The sequence below is a fragment of the Erythrolamprus reginae genome, chromosome 1 (genome assembly GCF_031021105.1).
Source record: "Erythrolamprus reginae isolate rEryReg1 chromosome 1, rEryReg1.hap1, whole genome shotgun sequence".
NCBI classification, from domain to species: domain Eukaryota; kingdom Metazoa; phylum Chordata; class Lepidosauria; order Squamata; family Dipsadidae; genus Erythrolamprus; species Erythrolamprus reginae.
The window spans coordinates 175288043-175312807 of NC_091950.1; the positions used below are offsets into that span (position 1 = coordinate 175288043).

General features: G+C 37.5%; 1 protein-coding gene across 5 annotated transcripts in view; it reads right to left on the reverse strand.

Annotated features, from left to right (window-relative positions):
• Positions 1–1316: 1316 nt before the first annotated feature.
• Positions 1317–24765, reverse strand: part of ORC4 (origin recognition complex subunit 4) — a 45778-nt gene continuing 22329 nt past the window's right edge. For all 5 annotated transcript variants that reach the window (XM_070731505.1, XM_070731501.1, XM_070731502.1 and 2 more), the window contains 11 exons: positions 22643–22733; positions 18138–18213; positions 17561–17646; positions 16078–16126; positions 12952–13103; positions 11315–11488; positions 9645–9731; positions 4009–4117; positions 2350–2445; positions 2200–2267; positions 1317–1836 (listed from right to left, as the gene is read on the reverse strand). In XM_070731505.1, coding sequence (XP_070587606.1) covers positions 1654–1836; positions 2200–2267; positions 2350–2445; positions 4009–4117; positions 9645–9731; positions 11315–11488; positions 12952–13103; positions 16078–16126; positions 17561–17646; positions 18138–18213; positions 22643–22733 — 1171 coding nt within the window. In that variant the 3' untranslated portion in view covers positions 1317–1653. The remainder of the gene's footprint in view (positions 1837–2199; positions 2268–2349; positions 2446–4008; positions 4118–9644; positions 9732–11314; positions 11489–12951; positions 13104–16077; positions 16127–17560; positions 17647–18137; positions 18214–22642; positions 22734–24765) is intronic.

The following is a 24765-nucleotide window of genomic DNA, read 5'->3' on the forward strand; positions in this document are numbered from 1 at the left end:
CAAGTCATAGAAGAGCCCACTTTGCCTTTCTTTGAACTAGGAGAATTGACAACAAGCTTTGCTCATTACTGCAACTTTTCAAAATTAAATCAGAAACTTCAAGCAATGCTCAATCAGTGTCTTGATGATTTGCAATGAGATTGCATTTAACATTTCATGTTAGCATTCTGATACCTATTATGATTAATGCCAAAAGCAAGTAGTAGTATCTATTCCTGATTTTCCAGGTGTATTACAGATATAATCTTCTTTATTGATTATGTTTCCAATACACAGTCACTATATTTATATGCAACTAAATGATCACAACATCCAGTACTAATTCCAATTTGTGCTTCAAAGTCCAATCAAAATATAATTAATATCTACAGGAGATTTGAGTATTTGATAAGACATTTCTACATTTGACACAACCCTTAACATATAAAAAAATTAAAAAATCCACCTGCTCTTATTGCTCAAGGGATCATCAGATGACACCCACTACATCTTTAAAAACATATATTAGAAACAAATCTAGGATGCCCTAGTCTGCTTACGTTCATTGGTTGATGTGTATCAATTAGGATTTAACTTTTGTTTGTTATTTTGCATTTCAGTTTTAATTGTATTATTTTGTTTTAAAATAAGGAGGTTTGAGACGGCTTTGCTTCAAATGACAGTAAAATCTAATGCAAATGACAGGAACTACATGGTTCATATATGAAAATATATTTTCTTCATTAGATGAATCAAGTAGTGTCTCAGTGTATTTTGAATGTTGTTCTTTTGCAATGCTTTATTAAACTAATTGCCCATCCTACAAAAATTTCACACCAACAGATTTTTTAAATCTGAAAACAGAATGTCCCTTTTAATCTGAATAATCCATAAAATCAAATTATACTTTTCAGTCCCCAGTTAGGTAGATAACCATTTAATCTGGTCATTTACAAATGGGTTGCCTTTAATATCTAACTTTACATTGCATTAATTCAATGAAGAGTAGATACGAATTCTCTATTATTAAAAGATTTCTTCTTATGGTTTTAGTTCCCAAGTCTGCAATCTTATCACACTTTATAGAGAACAGTAATGTTTCGCTAGGTTACTTCTACTTACAATGCCACTTAGGGAAACTGTTACTATAATATTCAAACAGGTGTAATATACCAAAATTAGAATTTTTACTGGAATTGTATTTTAAGACTAAGAAAGTAGTTACTATGTTTTGAATAACTACTAATATGTTCATAAAATGACGTTGAGTCTGTTCAACTCTCTGAAAAAATCTTACTTCCCTACTGAACTATAGCAGAACACAAGATACTTTTAAATACTGTACTTTAGTGACAATTTTATTTGCCTAAGAAGTTTCTTTTTAAACATTTTGGGCAAGAGAAACTAGTGTTCAGAAAAAATTAAAACCAACTAAAATGAAGATTATTTTCATTTGATACATGAGAAAATTTTAATATGGTAATTTCTAATCTTGGTCTAAATAATATACTTCTTGGAAATTTTTACTTTGTTTAAAATGAAGAGGAACCCGTCCCTCCAATTATTTAAGCAAGTCCCATAACAACTGAATGAAAATGTCTATAATTTCAATATTTTTTTTCAAATGGTATCGCTGGTTATCTTCAATGCAACTCAAACTTATTAAATATATAATCATTGGACTGAAGTTGTAGCCCATTGTTTGACATCTGTTGGACAGTTTGGGTACACCTGCAAAGCTTCCATAACTTGGCTGTTGTCCAGGAGCAATTTCATTAGCAAATATTCTTTCTGTACAGAATTAGATGGGCCTTCTACGGGTTTTATCAATTCAAGATGCTGCAAGCGTTCAAAGGCCTAAAAATGAAGTAAGACAAGCAAATTATGTGTACATTCAGTATAAACTATATTCTCTAGTTGAAAAGATAATTCACTAGAAAAGTATAAAGAAAATTAAAATCACAATCCATCTAAGCCCTAATTGAGTGTCAAAATCAGCCCTAAATTAATTTAAAAATGGGAAGTTACAAGAATGCATTAACTGGCCACCAGAGGGCAGTACAACACCAAACATAATGGTCAAATACACAAATTCAGATAAGCATTTTTCAGCACCAGAGTTTAAAAAAAAACATGTTTAAATGTTAAAATAATCTGGAACAGTAATTTTCTATGATAAGAGTCGAAACCAGCTTTTTCTAGAAAAGAAACTACACATACCTTCATGACAACAGGCTTCTCAAAATTATACACAGTATGTGCTTTCCTCTGTACAAACTTCTGATACTCTGCATTAAGAAACATGTATTCATTACTTTGCAGCTTTAGGGGGAAAATATGTCTTTAAAAAAACACCTACTATCACCTCACCATGATAAACCATCTGAAAATTAAATGGTTCCCCCTCGAAAGTGTCATTTAAATGTTTCATAGCTATTATGAGGCACAATTCCAGCACAGACAGACCTAGAAAAGAAAGATGATAAAAATTAGCATTTTCTCTTTTAAAGTATCCAAACTATAATGCAGACAGTAGAGATATAATATTGAATATAGGTATAAACTCAGATTGTGCTAAAAAATGCACACAAAGCATTTTACAGGAAAAAAACGGCAGGCAAAGGGAGATGGTTAATATAGAGAGCTGTTATAATAAAAAGAGCTAAAAACTTTAGACATAATGTATTAATAGAATGATGGAAAATATATGGCTAAAAGGGCTTAAATTTATATTACGTTATAACCTTAAATGCACATGACTGCTGAAAAATTAAAATACATCAAACCTATATTGGAAATTTGGAAAATATGGAGGCTTAACTGGGTTCAAATATAGTAATAAAAGATTTTTAAAGATTAATATTCAGTTGAAATCACTACCTTTCTTACTTAGAATAATAATCAATACACAATTAGAAAATGTAATGTTATTTTATATATGGTAACTGCTACAAGATTATTATACAAACGAGATTGGAAAGACTCTGAAATAATCCCAAGAGGAATGTCAGGCCGAGGAGGGGGAACAGCCTGAGACCCCCGGGGGGGAGCTCTCCCCAGCGAGTAGCCTGGAGTCATTGGATGAGAACGCACAAGCCATCATAGATATGAGGCAGAGAAGGGCAGCACAATGAAGGGGACAATTAGCCAGGTATTTCCATCCCTAATAGGCAACAGCTGGGTTTGGGTGTGGTTCTCCTCAGAAAGGTTGAAAAGGCAGGCCCGCCCTTCCTGTATTGTGGAGAGTTATCTTTTGGGAGTCCTGTGACCTTGCTTCGATCCTTGGCGTCTCTGATTCTGGCTTGTGGCCTCGAAGGCTGAAAACTTGGGGGAGGCGTGGGTTTTATTATCTACAATGGTGTGTGTGCCAGCAAGAAGCCTGTTGTATTGTCTGGCCGTCGTGACTCTTCTGTGAAGCTTCACAGCATTCCAGTTTGTAAGAACAGTTTTTGTTATCTGTGTTTGTTTTCAAAGATATAAAAGGACTTTGCTTTTTACCAGCGTGTCTGGCTACTCTTTTTAGTTGGTGTTGGCGTCTGGGGGAACCCAGACAGAACAGATATGATGACGAGGGGGTTGAATAACCAACTTGAAACAGAATTTTATAAAACTTGGCAGAAGGTTTATAACTTGGAACATGAAAAAAGATTTTTAAAGTTTTTTAAAGATATTAAACTGTTAAATAGTTAAATTTACTAGATGAAATGTACCATATAGAGATATTTGATAGATAAGGGGTTTTTTTGAATTAGTATAAATTACAATTATATAATCGATGGAAAATATTGAAAAGTTGAAATTTCTATGATAGCATATATATCACTGACATGTTTACTTTTCTGTATTGATCTAAACTATAATTATTTCTTCTTTTCTGTATTAAAGACTTCTATGCTGAGCGGAGCAATTGTAGCTCCTTTTTATGTTAAATGTTGTACGTCTTGTTATGTCTTTATTTTAAATATCAATAAAAATATCTTTTTTAAAATAGAAAATTTATACATTCATTTTTTTCAAATATTATCTTACCATGCACAATATTTGCTTTTGTGTCCATTCTGCAGAGTTTACTGGCTTCCAGGAAGTCAGATACGCGAATATAAGGATGGGATGCAGTAATATTATTTGAAGCAAGCATCTGCAAATAGAGAATATTTTTCATTCCAACATAAAAGTACCATTGGCTTACCTGAACAGTCCTCTCTGTGCGCTGCATAGAGAGTCCAAGCAATGAATTAATTTGGTCGGTTGTCAAGGGACTGAGTTATTTTTAGATAGAAGCAAGCCCTCTCTGTTCCACTAGTCCTAGCCCGCCAGTTTCAAAACCAAGATGAGAGTCACAAAAAGAGAAGATATGTAGGAAGCCCCCTTGGGACCCTGTACCGAAAACCAAGGCAGGTTTGGACTCTCTATGCAGTAAACAGATAAGACTGTTCAGATAAGCCAATGGCACTTCTCTTGTGCGCTGCTATGGAGAGTGGTTTGGAACAAAAGTCTGGCAGGATCACCTCCTGGGCATGATGGAACCAGGAGTTTACCTTTGGAAGGAAGGATCCAGACAGAGGATGACTCTGTCTGGGTGGTAGTGGCACAAATCCTCGCGCACCGAGAGCACCGCCAACTCTGAAACCCTGCTAGCTGAGATGATACTGACCAGGAAGGCAGTCTTGAATGATAAGAATTGTAGTGAGACAGTTCAAAGCAGCTCAAATGGCAAGTACGAGTGAGATCCCAAGAAGGGTATTTATGCACGACTGGAGGTCCCAAATTGGTTGCACCCTTCAGGAAACTGTGAATGCTCAGGTGGTAATAGAGAGAATGCAAATTGTCAAATCTGATAACCGTGGACAAGGCCACAACCTGTCGCCAGAGTATGTTGGCAGCTAGACCTTTGTCTAGTCCTGCCTGCAAGAATGTCAAGAGCTGAGGAATTGATGGAGTCAATGGATAAAAGTGAGACTGGTGGAAAAAGGCATAATAGGCCAACTACATAGCATTGAAAATGTGTCCAGTAGATTCCCGCCAAGATGCCACATCATCTGGCAGGTTGTCCGCTCTCAGGAGATCCCCCTCAAGTGCCAAACAGATGTAGCCAGTGAGGCTCTGGGTGGAATAGAGGCCCCTGGCTGACAGATATCCTAGAATTGAGAATCCACCATGGACAAGAGACCAAGAGTTCCACCGGATTCATATACCAAGGAAGGCAGGGCCAATGGAAGCAGCAAAGAGGACCTCTGCCTTTTCCACAATCAACTTCCAAATCACCTGCGGAATGAGAGGAAGGGGTAGGAAATCTGGAGTAGAACCTCAGCAACTATGTGTTGGTTGGATTGGCGAACAAGTCCACTTGTGGATGGAGTCTGATGCAGGCTCCACTCTGCCAGGTCGATTGTGGCACAACAGAGCCAGTTCACCTGTAGATTTGAGACCCCCGATATGTGTTCCTCCCGGAACAAGAGAACATGTGACTCTGCTTAGCATCTGATTGTCACCACCTCCTGCATGAGACATTTTGATCTCATGCACCCTTGACAGTTTAGGTGAGACCGGTTTGCCACATTGTCTGTCAGGACGAGAACATGACAGTTCAACAGAATTGGTTCTAAGTGTTGTAGGGCGAATGCTACTGTCCGAAGCTCCATCAAATTGATGTGGCGTTGGCTAAGTCCGCCGGTGTCCAATGACCCTGGATCATTTGAGACCCCATGTTTGCTCCTCACCCGAACAAACTGGCATTGGTGGTAACAGTCACTCGGGTGGGCTCCTTGAAAGGATAACCTTGCTGAAGAGCCAGAATCTTGCTGAAGAGCCACAGGTGAGCGAACGAAGGACCTCAAAATCACGGTGACCAATGAACTGGTGCCAGTTCGTTGCACAGCCACAGCATGCAGTGAGAGGTGACACTCGCTGCCATGAAGCAAGAAGTGAATTTGGCTGAATTGAGTGTTACATCAACAGAAAACTCAGCCACCACCAGTAGGCTTATTTAAATTCTGGCAGAGCAGAGAATCCTCCACACCCAATCTAGACTGCATCTCCCTAATCCACATGATGGAAGTGCAGTAAAAGAAAGACCCAGCGGCTGCTTGGTGAGAGTATAGCCTCAACCTTCTGGTCAGGCTTAAGGCCCTCTGCCATCACTGATGGCAAAACAGCTGAAGACACTAAATTGGCGATGGGAGCATCCACCATCAGAAGCTGCAACGGTTCATCGATTTCTGGACCAAATCTGTAAAACCTGCGTTCCGTCAAGGTTGGATCAGGAATGGCAGCAGGATGACTGCAAGACCTCTTCATGGTGTTGATAAAAAGCTGTGAAGATGGTAAAAAGTCAGTCTCTCTTTCTGGCTCAGAAAACAGCCATACCGCAGGGTCAATATCCACAGAGGATTCAGAAGACTGGGTCGCTGCACTTAGGTTTGCTGTGAGCTTGGCTTTGTGCAGCAGTGTCTTGAAGAGGGCTGGTTTGAAGGGACAACTCATTGTTGAGTAACTCTATATCGATCACACTCTCTTCACCCTGTAGGAGGCCTCACCAAGTTTGAAAGAACTGCAAGCGTAGGTGTCAGCAACCTGCAACTAAGTTACCTGCAACTAAGTTACCTGCATCAGGCCAGGAACAGTTGGGTATGGAGACCTTTGTTGTAGGCTGTAGCAATGTCTTATGAATAGGCATTGGTGATGATGTCTTGCAACTCAGGAGGAAGGTAGAAACATAGAAGATTGACGGCAGAAAAAGACCTCATGGTCCATCTAGTCTGCCCTTATACTATTTCCTGTATTTTATCTTAGGATGGATATATGCTTATCCCAGGCATGTTTAAATTCAGTTACTGTGGATGTATCAACCATGTCTGCTGGAAGTTTGTTCCAAGAATCTACTACTCTTTCACTAAAATATTTTCTCATGTTGCTTTTGATCTTTCCCCCAACTAACTTCAGTTTGTGTCCCCTTGTTGTGTTCACTTTTCTATTAAAAACACTTTCCTCCTGAACCTTATTTAACCCTTTAACATATTTAAATGTTTTGATCATGTCCCCCCTTTTCCTTCTGTCCTCCAGACTATACAGATTGAGTTCATTAAGTCTTTCCTGATACGTTTTATGCTTAAGACCTTCCACCATTCTTGTAGCCCATCATTGGACCCGTTCAATTTTGTCAATATCTTTTTGTAGGTGAGGTCTCCAGAACTGAACACAGTATTCCAAATGTGGTCTCACCAGCGCTCTATCTAGCGGAATCACAATCTCCTTCTTCCTGCTTGTTATACCTCTAGCTATGCAGCCAAGCATCCTACTTGCTTTTCCTACCGCCCGACCACACTGCTCACTCATTTTGAGACTGTCAGAAATCACTACCCCTAAATCCTTCTCTTCTGAAGTTTTTGCTAACACAGAACTGCCAATACAATACTCAGATTGAGGATTCCTTTTCCCCAAGTGCATTATTTTACATTTGGAAACATTAAACTGCAGTTTCCATTGCTTTGACCATTTATCTAGTAAAGCTAAAGATGTTGCCAGGCATCCCATTCCAGATGGATCCTCACCGCTGTGGGGGTGAAGGTTGCCGAAGGAGGTGCTCTGGAAGTGGATGTGGTGGGAGCGTGAGGAAGAATGGCCCCACGGGCTGGGATCCCTTGCAAAGGAGCCTCTTCAGGATCCATGAGCTGAAACCACTGACAAGATGTTCAGGAAACCAATCCACTGTTGTTGTAGTCCCTGTAGTCACTTGCAGATTGGTAGTCTGAAGTGATGGGTGAGGCAGTGAAAGTTGTGTCATCTGAAGCTGCTACTAGGTTAATTGTTGAGGGGATGGTTGGAGAGGTACAGACACAGCAGCCTGTTTCTGGGCCTTTTCAAACTCCAAGTGGGCCAGGAGACAGGTGGCAATAGGTCCAACAGATGTCTGGGACTAAAACTCATCCTAGACAAGTTATAAGGACAAATCAATGTATTTCTGTAATCAGCAAAAGAAAGGCATTCCAGCAAGCAAAGACACAGCCATGTGATCAGAATCACCAGGCAAAATTGCAAACAGAGCTTTTTGGCCATTACAAATGGCCACTGGCACTAGCTGAATCAGTAGCTCCGATATGTGGACAAGCAAAATGGCAGCCAGCACTGAAAAGCCATGACATCTGCCCAGAGGCAAGCAATTCAAAATGGCCGAGGGCACCCAAACAAGCAAAGAGTGATCTGCCTAGGAACAGACAGAGCAGCATTCTAATGGCTGCCAGCAGAAACGGACCTGAGAGGCAAGCTGCATTATCAAATAACCCTCCCCCGATCATTCTGCAGAAGTGCTGACCTGAAAGAGGAATCCTCATAGGTAATAATGGTTCCCTGCAAAAGCAGCTGTGGGGGGGGGGGCTCTGTAGGACGAAGTATAGGCACGTGGGGCAGGGACTCCGATTCAATCCTGTGCTGCCAGCGAAGAGCATAGCTCCATAATGCTCCTCTGGGAGAGTAAAGTCCCATAGAGCAGGGGCTCCAGCTGCCTCAACTCTTTGGTATTGGCAGTTCTCCTCGGCATACCAACTAACCTGCACACCCGCCGGCAACATATGGTGTGAATTTTAAAATTGCTGAGAGTCCAAGCAGAAATTTAGTTGATTATAAAATAGCTGAGTTGGAGAAAAGCATGTCCCTCTAATCGACTGAGTTTTGAAACTGAGTGGAAACTGAAACAGAAATAACTCAAAAATAACTCAGTCCCTTGATAACTGGCCAAAGTTTAACCCATTGCTTGGACTCTCCTTAGCAGTGCACAGGAGACTATCAAATTTCTCACAAAAAGCAATAATAATTAGATTATTACTGGAGGAAAGAGGTGCAGTAATTTTTGATGCTCCGAATAAATAACCCTGTATACTGTATTGGATTTGCCCAAGATAAAGACAAATCAGGAGATGAATGTACTCTCCAAGAAGGTAAATTCATACTGGCTATCTTAGAGAACTTGATCAGGGATCAATAATAAGTATCTGCTTGGCATAAAGCCAAATCATGTGAAAATCTTGTGATGCAGATTTAGATATTTTTGCTGAGGTTTATTTGGATTTGTGCTTTTTGGTTGGAATTGAGAGTGGCAACATGGTTCCATCACACCATCTCTTTATAGAGGTTGGGTGGTAAATAGCAATCAACATGGCACTACCATTACAGGAGAAATAAATGAGCAAATTCCCACGGTTTTCTATATTAGACTAGTTAAGTTGATTTCTGTTTTGTTGTAAGACGTTCCACTCAGAATGTTCCAAAAAAAATCTTCTGAGTAGTAAATCCATTTTTCAATTCTGCACCCAAATTGCAGGTCCTAACTAAATGACATTTTGAAAATCCACAATTTTATTCTTGCAATAGATTCATCACAAAAACTTTTATGTTCAAATTCACACAAGGTGTTAATTGGAGTACAGTCCATTGTCCTTAACATTCAATTGTTTAATTTAAATTATTTTTCCTTCCCTGAAAATTACTTCCAGATTTTTATTTTATCTGTTAAAGTTTATGCAAAAATATCTAAACCATTTATCATGTATTGATTATTAGCAAAAAAAAATCTGATTTTTTTTCTTAGCAATACTATTTTTTTTCCATTTATCAGAATTGCTAGATTATTTCTTGATTAGAAATAAGAAATTAAAATACTAACATCTTACCAGCAACATGAACAGACACCGCAGGTCTTTATTATAATAAAATTGATTTTGTAGAACATCTTGAACTTTTGTGTCTTCCAGAAGAGACTAAAATTAATTTTAGAATAATTGATCACTCTACTGTAACATCTTTATACAAAGTAAACATTAAGAGTTTCTTAATTTAAATTGAAACATAAGATTATGTATCAAAACATTTAAGATTACATTATCAATAACACAAATATGCCTTACTAGAGAGAATGGAATATAGTAGACTGCTTAATGGTCACTCATTCTGCAACCATTTGAATTTACAATGGTGCGGAATGAGATAGTTACAACTGGTTGTTATATTTACATCACCCTCGTGACTGTGAACTTGCAATTATGACGCTGCAGCATCCCACAGTCACATGATCCCCACTTGTAACCTCTGTTGGCTTCTTATAAGCAAAGAATGAGGAAGCCATCAGGAGATTGGCAACCATGCAATGTCCTCATTTAACAATCCTAGTAATTTATTTAACAGCAGAAACCAGAAGTACCAGAATTTCTGCAAAAATAAGTAAGAGTCACATGTGTTGCACTTTTTGGGGAAAAGGTGTCGTTGAATCGAAGCAGGAGAAAATATATCAACACTGCTCAACTGGTGGGAAATTAAATTAAATTTTAAGGCAATTGTTTAACCATTTAACAATTGCTAAATAAATTACTTTAATACATCCTGTAAATTGTGTTTTAAAAGTTGCCTCTCAGGGTATATGCTAACTATTCTAATGCTTGGCATTTTGTGTCCTATTTAAAAATTCAAAACTTTTAAGCAGTATCTGGGTCTATAGATAAACATCTCACTTAAAATGTATTTTGTTTAGAGAATGTTATGAACCAGATTGAAGGGAAGCTGAATAAACCTACAATGACTCATTGCCTGAATGACTCATTCAATTGTTCAACTCCACATAGTGAAGAAGCTCTCAGAAGTTTAGCTTAAGAAGTAGATAGTAGAGACACATTCATGATTATGGATCGTTATAGTTCATAGTGGCTACAGTTCAGATTACAGGATTGCGTACATTTCCCATGAAAGTAGTAAAGCAGCTGTATCTTTTTCCAGGCTCAAGGGACTGCTTTATATTTTATACCACTGATGACTACACATTGTATGTGAATGCATAGTTGCTTCACAAAGAAATGAAAGGCAAAGCACCTCTGTATAGCCTGGTTAGGCATGAAAGCCATCTGGATGATTTTGGGTTAGACAGTCTGTCTCAGATCAACCCACCTCACAAGGTTGCTGTTGTAGGGAAAAGAGGGATATTGTGCACATTATGAAGTAATAAAGGTGGAAAATAAATAAAAGTATATATGTGTAGGAAGGTAAAGGAGCAAAATGTCAAGCACAAAATTTGCACATTCACATTCTCCTCCTTTTAATAATAACTGTCCTCCCTTCCTTGTTGTTTCTTTTGGTCCTCAGAATTCTACAGGATTCCAAAAAATGGACAAAATGGCCCAAATGCTTCCCAGTGGAACTGTTTGCCTTGCCTATTTTTCAATCATATATAGAACCAATGTATTCATTAACATACACACACAAGAATGTAAACTGTCGATGTTATTTCTGTTCCTCCAAGTTTATCTGGAGAACCTTCAGCAGGCAATCCAGGTGTTTGTTATGTCTAAATTACCTGTATGTGTCTATTCCACTTCTGGATAAAGGACTTTTCTGAAAATTCTTGAGGAAGGGATAACTGTTCTTTACAAATATTCAAATACGTTTTAAAATCAAAGGAATTCATTAAGTATATTTGCCGGTGGGAAAATCTTGACTTCACTCTTTTCTCCATGAGTTCTAAAATATCCTAACCAAAGATTACAAATAAAGTTTGCAATTAGCATTTAGTCCAAGGATATTGAATATTTAATGATAAATATATAATGCTATTATTCTGCAGAATTCATAAATTTCAAGAGTAGCTCTGAACAAAACTCTTTTGACCAAAATGTTTACGAATCAACCTTCTAGTTCATTTATAAATTCATTTATAAATTCATATAAATTTATATTTAAATTATAAATTTAAATATAATAAAATATTAAGAGCTTGCAATGATAGTTTAAAATGCTCACGTTTTAAATAAATGAAACACTCATACACTGCAAACTAGAAGAGCTATTTAATCAAACCACAACTGTCCATCTAGTCTAGCATTCCATGCCAAAGAGATATTAAACAGATGTTTTGAAGCATCAAAAACCTGAACAGGGGGTATGTAGTCCCATGCTCAGAACAATATTTGTAGCTCGGAGCTGAACTGTGGAGTCCTTGGTGTTCTCAGACCTTGGTTCTTTTCTTGCAGATGCTTTTATCATAAAACTAGGTAAACTTCATTAGTTGTAGAAATTCCAGTGCATTTTAACAGTGAAGATGTTACTTTTTTGGGCAATGAAACATCTGCAAGACAACAATCAGACTCAGAGAGCACTAAGGCTCCATGGTTTAGCAAATAAACCAACATAACAACTATCTATACAAACTTTCTTTTATAGACAATTTTCAAAATTCATCAGGAAGAAAATTTAAGCCAGTAGCAAGTGAAGTAATTTTAGCTATTATATTATTCATGCACTGTTATGGGTGAAACAACTTTCTACGCATCACACTAAAATGAAATTTAAATGTTTTTAAATTATTAGATTTGTCATTAATTGTTTTATTGCTGTTGTGTGCCGAGGGGCGACATACAAATCAAATCAAATCAAATCAATAAATAAACAAACAAACAAACAAATAAATCAAACCAATTCACGACTCCTGAAAGCAACTTTACTTGCATTTACAGGTAGCCCTTGACTTACAACTGCAATTGCACTATGGCAATTACCACTGTTAAGTCGTATTAATCATAAAACAGGACATCATATGACCATTCAATGTTACAACCTGTTTTGCGGCCGTCATTAAGCAAATGCTACAGTTGTTAAGTCAACTCGTTGTCTGCCAAGGGCTGGTTATTGCCAGAAACCAGAAATAAACAACAGTTTTTCAGAAAAACGGTCATAAATTGCAGGCATATGACCACAAGGGCATTGTAATTAGCCATAAATGTGAGCTGGTACTGAGCACTCAAAATCAGTCACATAATTCAAAATTAGGGAGAGGGGGGGCTGTGGGGGAAGTCCATCAAAACTTTGAACAGTTGCTAAGTGACCAGTCGTAAGTCAAAAACTACCTGTAATCAAAACCAGAAATAGTTTCAGTAGTTAATATTTGAACTTGCAGACTCGCAATAACTTACAGGGGAAAAAATTGTATTGTCTTACCAGCCTACAAGTCAGACCAATAACAGCTATAGGTGTCTGTGCAGATTGTGATATATCAAAAAGGTTATATAGTAATGTTTGGTTCTTATGATGGACAAACAAATCGAATTCATCTAGAATGAACAAAACAGGGCAACTGTGGTCACGATCTCCTAAAACATAAAAATCAAATTAATACGTATTAGAACTTTCAAGAAACCTTAAGGTTATTACATTCATCTGCATTTTAGCTTACTTTACAATCTGAATATTAAGAAAACCTCCGTATAAGTGACTGAGATGTCAATTACTTACTATATAAATAACTTTAAGTAGTACTTGTACACGTTATATAATTAATCAACATTTTCTTCCTTTATTGTTGAATAAAGCAATGGGCTGTGACAAACTGGTTGATAAACAAAACTTTTGTGGCATCATGCACTGATAAGCCTACTGTAAATGTGAGGCAAGTTCAATGTAAAAAACAAGACAGCCTACAACCACGCAGACAAAAAAACTAATCAAGTTTGCGTATATAATTCAAGGGCTAGATATGTCTCAACAACTAATCAGCCAAATATTTTCCACACTTTTCAACATAATGACCACTATTATATTTTGGCAATATTATGTTATTTTTTTCTAAATAGTTTTGACAAAAATAAATAAAGTGAAGGGGCGTTGGTCTTACCTGATACGCCTCTTCTCGTAGGATAGAGCTAACATCAAAGACTGGGATGACACCATCCATTCAGCCAATGAGGACTGAGTCTCAAACTGTAGATATCCGCCTCTGCCTCCATTTCTCCCTCTTTAGTGAAGAACAATGGAGACTTGGTGTGTGATCTCCCAAGTTCCACTCATAAAAGATCACAATTTGATGTCCTGGAACACAGACCAGACTGACTTTGGGAAGGATTGAATGTTAGCTCTATCCTATGAGAAGAGGTGTATCAGATAAGACCAATGCCCCATAGCGGATGGAGCTAACATCCAAGAATGGGACATATCAAAGTCATCTGTATATTGGAAGGGTTCAATCTGGGTGATGCTCACAGTCTGCGAATGTACTCTCTAAAGAACCGAGCGACCAAAGGCTGTTTCCACCGAAGCAAAAACTTCAATTTTGTAGTGGTGGATAAATGGCATTGGTGAGGCTCAAGTGGCCACCCTGAAAACCTCCTCAATGGACACTTGCGTGGACCATGCTATCATTGTTGCTGCGCTGCACACTGAGTGCACAGCCAGTCTTGGTAATTACTGGAGGTTGTAAGCCCCCACAATGGTGCTACGCAGCCCTCTTCCAACAGTGGAAGGTGATACCTTCTGGCCAAAGAATTAGGTTGGAAGGAGATAAAAAGAGCCTCCGTCCTGTGCAGCGTGGACGTGCATTTAGTGTATATCTTGAGGGCCTGCCTAAAATCAAGGGTATGCCAAAGTCTCTCTAAGGTGTGAGATAGATTGGGACAGAAATTAGGGATGACAAGCTCCTGAGCCCTGTGAAACCAGGAATTTATCCTGTGCAGCCAAGACCCGCAACGTCTGCAAATAATTGATATCTCAAAATGTGGAGTTGGAAGCTACAGAGGCCAGGCAGAAAGGGAACCTCGAGCCGAATTCAACCCCAGTGACTCTGCTGCTGTTATTTGGAGTCAGGTGAGGGGAAAACGATTCCGTAGAAGGATGAAAATTCTATGCCACGATGGGAGATCCAAGCACATACGACCTTTCAGTCTAAGGACTGAATCAAAGAGGGGGAAATTGAGGCACAGGCCGAAATCTACAATTTGACAGACTTACTTCTCATTGGCTGAATGTACAATGTCATCCCATCCTTGGATGTTAGCTCCACCCTATATGAAGAACAATACTTTCATAAATTCATCATTGATCCAAAATTATAAAATACATGAAATATTGTTGATCCAGTGTAAAGTTCAATTTTACTGTATATGCATGCAGCTTTTGTTTCTATTTTAAGCACTACAAAATAGGTACATATTTATTTTCTGTTTTACTGGGTGGACTTTTAAACCATCAGAATCATGCACAGCTGAGCACTTATAAGAAAAAAATCATACATTAATATAATGACAAGAAATACAATAACTATTATTGAAAATAATTTTCAAACTAAGGCACATTTATTACATTTTTATTGTCTTTATTACTTAAGATACTAAATATGCCTAATACTAATAACCCTAACCCTAAACAGCTTCCTATTTTCCCGATTAGACTGACCTCTCCTCCTCTACTAAATAACTAATCACTGTTACTGGTGATTGGAAGTAACTAGAAGCACCACAGAGAAGGGGATTTATTCCTCCTATCAAGTACCAAGATAATCAGTGTATTTAGTCAGATCTAAATTGACTAAAAAGGGTCCACACAATCTACTTCCTCTAGAAGGGGTATGCTAAAGAACAATATTGTCTAGCGGAGGATCCAGGGAAGAAACACGAGATAGTCCTTCTTTAGTGACTGTCTCATTTAGTGACTACCCACAATTGCAATGGTGATGAAACAGTAAATTTATAACCAATCCTGGCATTTAGGACTTTTTAGTTTTGTAAAGCAAGAGAAAGCTAACGATCACAAGCAGCCACAGTTCCAGTTAGTGACCATTTTGCACGACTGGGTTGCTGGTCCCAACTAAGGTCACTAAACAAGGCTGTGTTTCCTCATTCAAAGCAGCAGGAAACACCCCTTCAATAAAGGAGCATTGATTACCTCCCAGATCCACCTTATCACACACTCCCAGCTCTCCTTAAAAATACAGAGGGACATAGATGCAGCCCATAAGTGGTAGAAGACATATTACCAAGCACTCTAAGTATTTTATTGATGTCTACAGGTTAGGAATTCCAGACAACATGACAAAAGCCAAGAACTCCATGAATGTCAAGAACATTGTTCACAAAATGTTATGCAAAGCTTTACCTCTCAATAACCAGACAGCATATTTGTATTTTTGAAATGTTAATTTTGCTTATTTGAGGACTCAAGTTTCTAGCCCACAGAAAATGTTAAGCATTTTCCAAGTGCAATCTAATTTCAGTTCACCTCTGTAAATTTTCTAACTTTCAGTGACAAAGTAAACCATACATTCTATGCTATTAACCATCAAAGCGATATGCTTACCTCTCTTTAATGCTTCCAGAAGAAATGCAAGATTTTCTGCAAAACTACCCTAGAAGACAAACAAGTTACAAAGGTTGATTTATATATTAAAATCTGAAATATGGAAAATTGAAATCTTGTAACTGCTATCTAGAAATCTGTTTCACCTAAAACTTTGCACAACAAATTAATTTTTTTGAAGTTTATAGTATGACAGTAGCTGCCTCTTGTGCTACAATATAGCTAAACTATTAAGACTAATGTTCTTTGTAAATTCCCTTATATTTCAATCATCATCCTGAAACAAAGAATGCACTATTGACTCATGCATCATTTAATTTTGTTTTGCTATAAAAAGAAAAACTTCCCCTCGTTTCCATTTCAATAACACCTGAAATTCTTTTTTAGTTATGAGAGATGTTAAGGATGTGCCAACTGTTTTGTACACCAAACATTCTATACACAGGTACAACTTTTGAATATTTTATTCTGAGCAAGAGTGGCATAGGAAGGGAGCAGGAGAAAAGCCAATGACTAATAGCTGAAATAGTGTTATTTAAATATCTAAATCACAAGTTGAACGGCATATAAATTGAAATAATGATGGTAACAATGAACTATTTCTGACAATAATCCATAATTTTAGCACTTTAAAATGAAGCTGTACAGAATCAGAATTTGATCCTTCTTTTTAAAAGATGCATTATTTCAATAAGACTGAGATTCTCAAATTTTGTGGTGTAATGAATTACCAAAAATTCAGATAGAATTGACCTGTCTGACTATTTTATTATCACAAATTCAAGAATCTGGTCTAAATCATACCATTTAATAAAAGTTCAATTTAATCTCTCCCCCAATAAATTGTGTTGTTTAGTTTAATCGGGAAAAATCTACTAGAATTTCAGGGTTGAATTGTAAACTTCTTGATGGTCTCTGAGCTTGGTTGTTTGTTTGCAGATATTTCATTACCTGAGTAGGTAACACCACTAAGGCTAATGAGAGAGGGGTTTGCTCCTGTTTATTTATAGTAGCCTGCCCTTCTAGCATTAGTAAGGATTTGGTCTGTACCCAGGTTTCTACCTTTCCCTTGAACATATATAATCCTACATTTTCTGAATTCCTGACAATCTTATTTTTTCAGTTCTCAATATTTTCATGTTTTGGTGCTTGTTGTATAATATTAAATATTAGATTTTTTTTTCAAAAGGAAAAATAAACTTATTTAGAACATCTGGAAAATCTATTTTTCATATCCTAGAAGCATTGCTTAATACACGTTTTACCTCAATAGTCATTATTTAATTCCATATTGTTTCGGATAAGAAAGACTCTTATTTCCATTTATTTTCTCTCCTTACCCAAAAGGAGAACCAATAACTAACTTATCACACCAGCAATCTCAAAATGATAATTATTGTAATATTAACCTAGTACATTATTCTAGTATTCATATTACCATATAAAACTATATGCAATTTTAAATGTAACTTATTTTTCTTACAAAAACTTTATCTCCAACCACATTTTCCAAATTTAGCTGTCTTGTGATCTCCTTCAAAGCAATTCTACCATTGGTCTGTAACAACCCTACAAGACAAAAGGAAATATATTATTTTCCCTTGATTTCATTTATTAGCTAATATACATTATCTTCAAACAGAAAAAAAAAAAGTAATGTTCAGAACTGCACTGATATAAATTGGATTTGTGGTGAGCTTTTTAAAAATGTGTTTAGGTCCAGCTAATTCCACTTGAGCATTAAGCAATTCCATAATATCCGTTCTTGCATCTCTCGCTATTGACCATATTAGTTAGAGTTACTGGGTATTATATTTCAGCAACGTTTAGAAAGCTGCCAGATTTAGACACTGTTGCCGCTAAAATGACTTGTTCAGTGAACTAATCATAATTTTCATAAAGCTATCTTACCTGAAATGGCAGTTAGAAAGCATTATGTATTATTCTATCCCTGCTACCATAGGTGGCAGTAACAGTCCATATTTCCTTAATACATTGTCTAAATTTAGACATAATCTTCAAGAAAACCATGTACTATAATATTCAGAAATATTACTTACCATTTAAATGTACCTGCAATACATTCTCTTTTACCTCCTTTATTTCCATAAGTTTTTTTAAGGCATGACAAACTAACTAGAAAAAAGATTAATTAATACCATTAATTAATCATTTATGGCAAAACAGAATTTTGTGTGTTTTTAGGGTTTTTAAATATATTAATTGGATTAGATGTGCTACTCTGTTTTTATATATGTTGTGAGCCACCCTGAATCCTCGGAGAGGGGGAGGCATACAAATCCAATTAATATAAATAAATAAACAAACAAACAAACACACATACACACACACACACACTTGTACTTTACACTGTTAGTATTCAGAAATAATAAAACTTTTTGGCACTGTTTTAGCAAAATAAGTTATGATGATTACTCTTTGGTTGGATCCCTGATCTTTTTATAAATGGGAGGCTCCCTTAATTTCATGAAAGTCTGAAATTCATCATAGTTGCCTACTGCAAGGAAAAGGGGTACAATCTTTACACACATTGCTATGGAGAACATAAATTTGGGGGCTATAAATAGGGCATTTTCTTCTATTCCCTTCCAGTGAAGCTCTATGACTTGAAGTCTGCTTCAAATGATTGGAAAATAGAATTAGAAAGCTAGATAGAGATATCTGAGGGGGATCTGGAAAAATATCCTCTTTCCTTCCCTTTGAAGAAACTTGCATGAAATCCAAATATAAAAATATATCTACCATGTAACACCTGAAATTGTTCAATAGAAAACGGACACATGAAGAAATCAGAGGAAATCACATTACTTGTTATAGTAATACCCACTGGAAGAGAAAATGTTATACTGATATCAGTGTGATTTATGCATACCGATGAAAGTTTGAGAGCCATTTTGTGACAGTGAAAAAAACAACAGAGTTGGAAGGGACCTTGGAGTCTTCTAGTCAAAACCCCTGCGTGGACAGGAGACCTACACTACCACAAATGGTTATCCAACATCTTTTTAAAAATTTCCAGTGTTGGAGCATTCACAATTTCTGGAAGCAAGCCGTTCCACTGATCAATTGTTCTAACTATCAGGAATTTTCTCCTTACTTCTAAGTTACTTCTCTCGATTAGTTCCACCCACTGCTTCTTGTCCTACCCTCAGGTGCTTTGGAGAATAGCCTGACTCCCTCTTCTTTGCGGCAGCCCCTGACATATTGTAACACTGCTATCATGTCTCCACTAGTCCTTCCTTTCATTAAATTAGACATACCCAGTTCATGTAACCACTCTTCATATACAGTGATACCTTGATTTATGAACTTAATTGGTTCCGGGAGGAGGTTCGTAAGGTGAAAAGTTCGTAAGACGAAATAATGTTTTCCATAGGAAACAATGGAAAACCGATTAATGCGTGCAAGCCCCCCCCCCCAAAAAATTGCAAAAATGGGCGCTCCACTGGGCGGCGCCGCCCAGCTGTCACATTATTTATTTATTGGATTTGTATGCTGCCCCTCTCCGCAGACTCGGGGATGCCGCCCCTCTCCGCAGCCTTCCGAAACAGCCGGGGGGCTTCTCGGCATTCTCCTGAATGCTGAACCCAGAAGTTCAGCAAAAGTTTGGGTTTGGGGTTCGGGTTCGGGAGAATGCCGAGAAGTGCCACCGCCCGGCTGTCACCTTCCCAGAAGAGCGGTGGAACTGTCGGCCGGTCGGGAGGCTCAAACGGAGGTGGGGAGTTCCAATAGGGAATTCTAGGGAACGAGCTTTGACGTCATGGAGAAATCCTTCCTGGAGTCCCTGTTTCCGCCGGTGGGATGGGATGGGAACTACATCAGCTCTTTTCCAGTCCTCTGGCAGTTCCCTGGTCCTCCAGGATCTTTGAAAGATATACAGTAGTCCAATGGTTCTGAGATCTCACCTGCCAGTTTCTTCAGAACTTTGGAGTGTAATCCATCTGGTCCTGGTGATATGAACTCATCTAGGGTAGATAGATTCTCCCTTACCATTTCCTTCCCTATTTTAACTTGTATTCCTGATATGTTTTTTGTGATGTTGTTTTTGATAGGTTGGATAGTTTTTTTCCCTTTGTGTAAAAACAGATGCAAAAAACGAGTTAAGTAGCTTTCTTCTTGTTACTTGTCTCTTTCTCCCTGCAAAGGACCAACTGTTTCCTTGACTTTTGTCTTGTTTTTAATATGTTGGAAGAAGCTGTTTTTGTTACTTTTTACTTTTGTCGCAAGCCTTTGTTCAATGTGAGCCTTAGCTTTCCTCACTTCATCTTTACAGGCTCAGGCTATTTGATGGTATTCCACCTTAGTTATTTCCCTTCTTTTCACTTTTTATACTTGTCCTTTTTGTCTTTCAATTTGTCACTGAGTTCTTTATTCAGCCATACTGTTTTATTTCGCATTTCATCTCGCATTTCAAAATTTCCCAAGCTTCTTGAGTTGTTTTCCTCTTAAGGATTCTCATCCATGGAATCCTTTCCAAGCTCTCTCTATTGAAATTAGCTGTCTTGAACTCCAAGGCTCTAGTTTGAGTTTATTCTAATGCTTGTGTTTGCATAATGTTGAATTCCAATATTGCATGATTACTTGCCCCCAAGATTCCTGTAGCTTCAACATCTTCTATCATTTCATCTCTGTTAGTCCAATAATTAAGTCCAATATGGCTGTTCCCCTTATTCCCTTCTCAACTTTTTGGGTAACAAAGTTATCTGCTAGGTTTGTTAGGAACCTATAGGATCTTCCACTTGATGCAGAGTTTGTCTCCCAGTTGATGTCAGGGTAATTAAAATCCTCCATTACTATTGTGATGTGCTTCCTACATACCTTAGTTAGCTGACTAGCAAAAAGTTCATCTATTTCCTCTGTTTGATTGGGTAGCCTATTGTATAGACCTATGGCAATGTCATTTCCCCCACCCCCTTTAATATTGACCCAAATGCATTCAAGATAATTTCCATTATTGTTGTGCTCTATTTCTGTAGAGATGCAGTTATTTCTTATATATAGTGCAACTCCACCTCCTCTTTTATTTGGTCCATTTCTTTTAAACAATTTAAATTGTATATTCCATTTGTCAGTCTCATCCCACCAAGTTTCTGTAATGGCATATCTTCATTTACCCAAATTCCTAATTCATCCTATTTATTCCTTATACTCTGTGCATTGGTGTATAGACATTTAAGTTGATTGACCTTGTGTTTACTGTCTACGTGACCTGTGTTGTGCCTGATTGCCCCTATTTTCTTGACACCTATTTGATTAGTGCACATGATATGGCACTCACTGTATGTTTGGCTTTGCTCGACAGCAAGGCAGATAAACATACCCACACACATATCTATGTAACATGCACTGTTAACCATATTAATTTTAGATTGCTGGGGGCAGAAATCAATTAAATCTCTGTCCCCACTGTTCAGTTTAAATGTTTACCTGGGAAATCTGTGAATTTAATACCAAGTAGCTCAGTCCCTTTCTTTGATGGATGCAAACCATCTCTTTTGTATAGTTCTTCATTGGACCAGCTACAGACATCATGACTTACGAAACCAAAGCCTTCCCTTTTACATCACTCCTTCAGCTTCACGTTAAACTCTGCTACCTGTTTATCTTTCCCTTTTTTGTGCCTTATATACAGGTAAAGGCAGGTGTATATAGGTAAAGAGACATGACACAACACAGTTTTGTGTGCCATTTCTTTATCTATTACATGAATTAGAAACTCTAGTTGCATTATAGGTTACACTACATGATTATTGATAATTCTATAAGGTCTTTTTTACCACCACTCATCTGATCCATGAGGAGAAAAACAGTTTTGGTCAGATCTGTTATTATCCTACTTTAAACGTTTTGTAAGCTACCTTGCATAAAATTGCATATAGACTTTAAAGTGAAAGGTGAACATACAACAATAAACTAAAACAATTCATATTATTGGTTTTAAACAATTTTATCAAATATTTCACAAACTGACACCTCATGTCTCACAAATCTCTGAGTGTCACTGTAATAAGTTTGGAGGAGTCTTGGGGCAAATGGGCTAGGTAAAATCTAAAGAAACAATCCATTCTGCAAATGCACATTGCGGGTAGTCCTCAACTTGCCACCTTTATTTAGTGGTGGTTTGAAGTTACGGCACTGAGCAAAATGCCTTTTCACCATTTTTCACATGACAGTTGCTGTATCCACATAATCACATGATCAAAATTTAGACATTTGGCAACTGGCATGTATTTATGATGGATGCAGTGCCCCAGGATCATTTGATCACCTTTTGCAACCTTCTGACAAGCAGTCAATGGGGAAGTCAGGTTTTTTTAACAACTGTGTTACTACCTTAACAACTGCAATGAATTACTTAAGAAGGTTGTCAAGAAAGATCATAAAATGGGCAAAACTCACTTAGCAACAAAAATTCCTGTATTCCATCAGTACTTCACTAAATATGTAATGTAATTAAAGGGAGAAAGCTAAGGCTTAAAGAGTAAAAATGATCTGAATGACAATTATCTAATATACAAAATATAAGCATATTTAAAAGTATTACCACAGTCTTTCCTGACCCTCGTGGTCCAATAATAAGTACAGAATTGCTTTCACCATGAATTGCAGTATGTTTTATCAGCTCAAGTAACTGTCTATGGGAAAAGATAGATATTTCAGCTTCAGACAAGGACATATCTAGGGAACGTTTCAGATACCAATTTCATCTCAAGGAAAAATTAATTATCATTCAACCATTTTAAAACATATAAATACCCAAAGAATCAAATTTCAGCAAACAAATACCTGAAAATTCTCAACAAAACTACTAAATTCATTAACGTGTCTTCCAATCATATGGCAAGCTTATAACTCATATTCACTATGGTATGAGTACAAATAACTGAAAAGAATGAAAAAACCCTCATCTTTAATGGGAAGGAGAATGTCTATATACCATTTATCCAGAGTAGAAAATTGAGCTTTCTTTTGAACTGTAGATAGAGAATAACCTTAGCTCCACTTGACAATTGGTTCATAACAAAGTGGTAACTACACTGAGTAAATTTATAAGTAATGCAATACTTGTTCCAGTTCTGTTAAAGAAAGCTTCACCTATAACCAAGCTACCATCACTTAAAAGACTAAGGATCATGTTGCTCCCGGGCATGTGTCACTCAGTACCGCATTGAGAGAAAAAAATGCCAAGGAGCTGTCTTCCAAGACAGGACAACTATTTGGCTAATAGCAAAATTATTTGGATGTAATAATTAGGTTCCAGCTATTAAGCAACAGATGTCCATATATGGCAACATTTGCAGGTACAACTGTGCTGACAGTAACTCTAGACCTGTGGTGGCAAACCTATGTCATACATGCCAGAGGTATCATACAGAGCCGTCTCTGTGGGCACAAGTGCCATTCTCAGCTGGTCTTCGGGAACACTGGAGCACTGGAAAATGGCCTGAAAAATGACCAAAACCAGGACATTTTTGGGGCTGTTTTTCAGGCTGTTTTCCATGCCATTTGTTTGGACCATTTTTCAGGTAGTTGTTGGCCTGAAAACTGCCCCAAAAACAGGGATGCGCACAATGGCCAGCTGATCTTTGGGTTTCCAGCACAAGCACATGCACATGCATTCCAGTTTGGGCACTCCATCACCATCACTGCTCTAGACTGATATTGGTCATGAGTGTTGTGGCATTGATCAGGTTGTTAATGACCTAACAATGCCACTAGGTTTTTTAGGAATCAGTGGGTGATTGGGGGAGTAGAGGCCAAGGGACTTACTGTTCTCCTAGATCAGGAACATCAAATCATTTTGAGAACTCATCATTAGAGACCCCTTGATGTCATTTCATCTCATTACTCCTAATACTAAAGCCAGCAAACCAAGTTCTTAAGCATCTCTCCAATAAAAAGGCTGAAAGGCTGAAAAGGTTGAATGCTACCATATTTTTCGCTCCATAAGTTGCACCGGACCATAAGACCCACCTAAGTTTAGAGGAGGAAAACAGGAACAAAAATATCACATGGAGCCTGAGAGGACAACAGATAGGTGTCTTCCCATGTGTCAGCTCTGCCTATTGACTCCTACACTGTGGAAAAAAGACAGAAGAGCCGGACAAAAAGACAGAAGAAGTGGGGCTCAGCACTGTAAAAGTACCTGAATGCCATGGGTCGACTGCTATTCATCAAAGGACCAGCATCATTTCCACCTACTTTTGGGGGGGAGTGTGTCTTATGGAGTGAAAAATATGGCAATTTATAAGGTATAATCAGAGCATTTGGGATAGGATGTAATAAAATGTGATCCTCCGTTTTCCATATGGGAATCTTCCAACATTCCACCCCAACCATGTTGTATCCATCAACACCACCAAAATACAAGACGACAAAGGAAAAGGGAGCTAGATCACCTTTTATAAAAATTCCACTTGGGAGAGAAATCTTCTTGTTTCTCATTGGTTACTGAACTTTGATTTTCCCAGATTTTGACTATCTCTTACCTAGATTAACAGATGGTTAGATTGATGGTTCAGATTTAGATCCTGAACCCCAAGGAATGTATTTCTTCCCACTCTAACAAGAGAATTGTTCTATTAGAACCAGACAGCACAATGGCAACTGTTGTGATAATTCAAGAAAAGCAACATATTCATCTGTCTTGAATAACTACCACCGGGA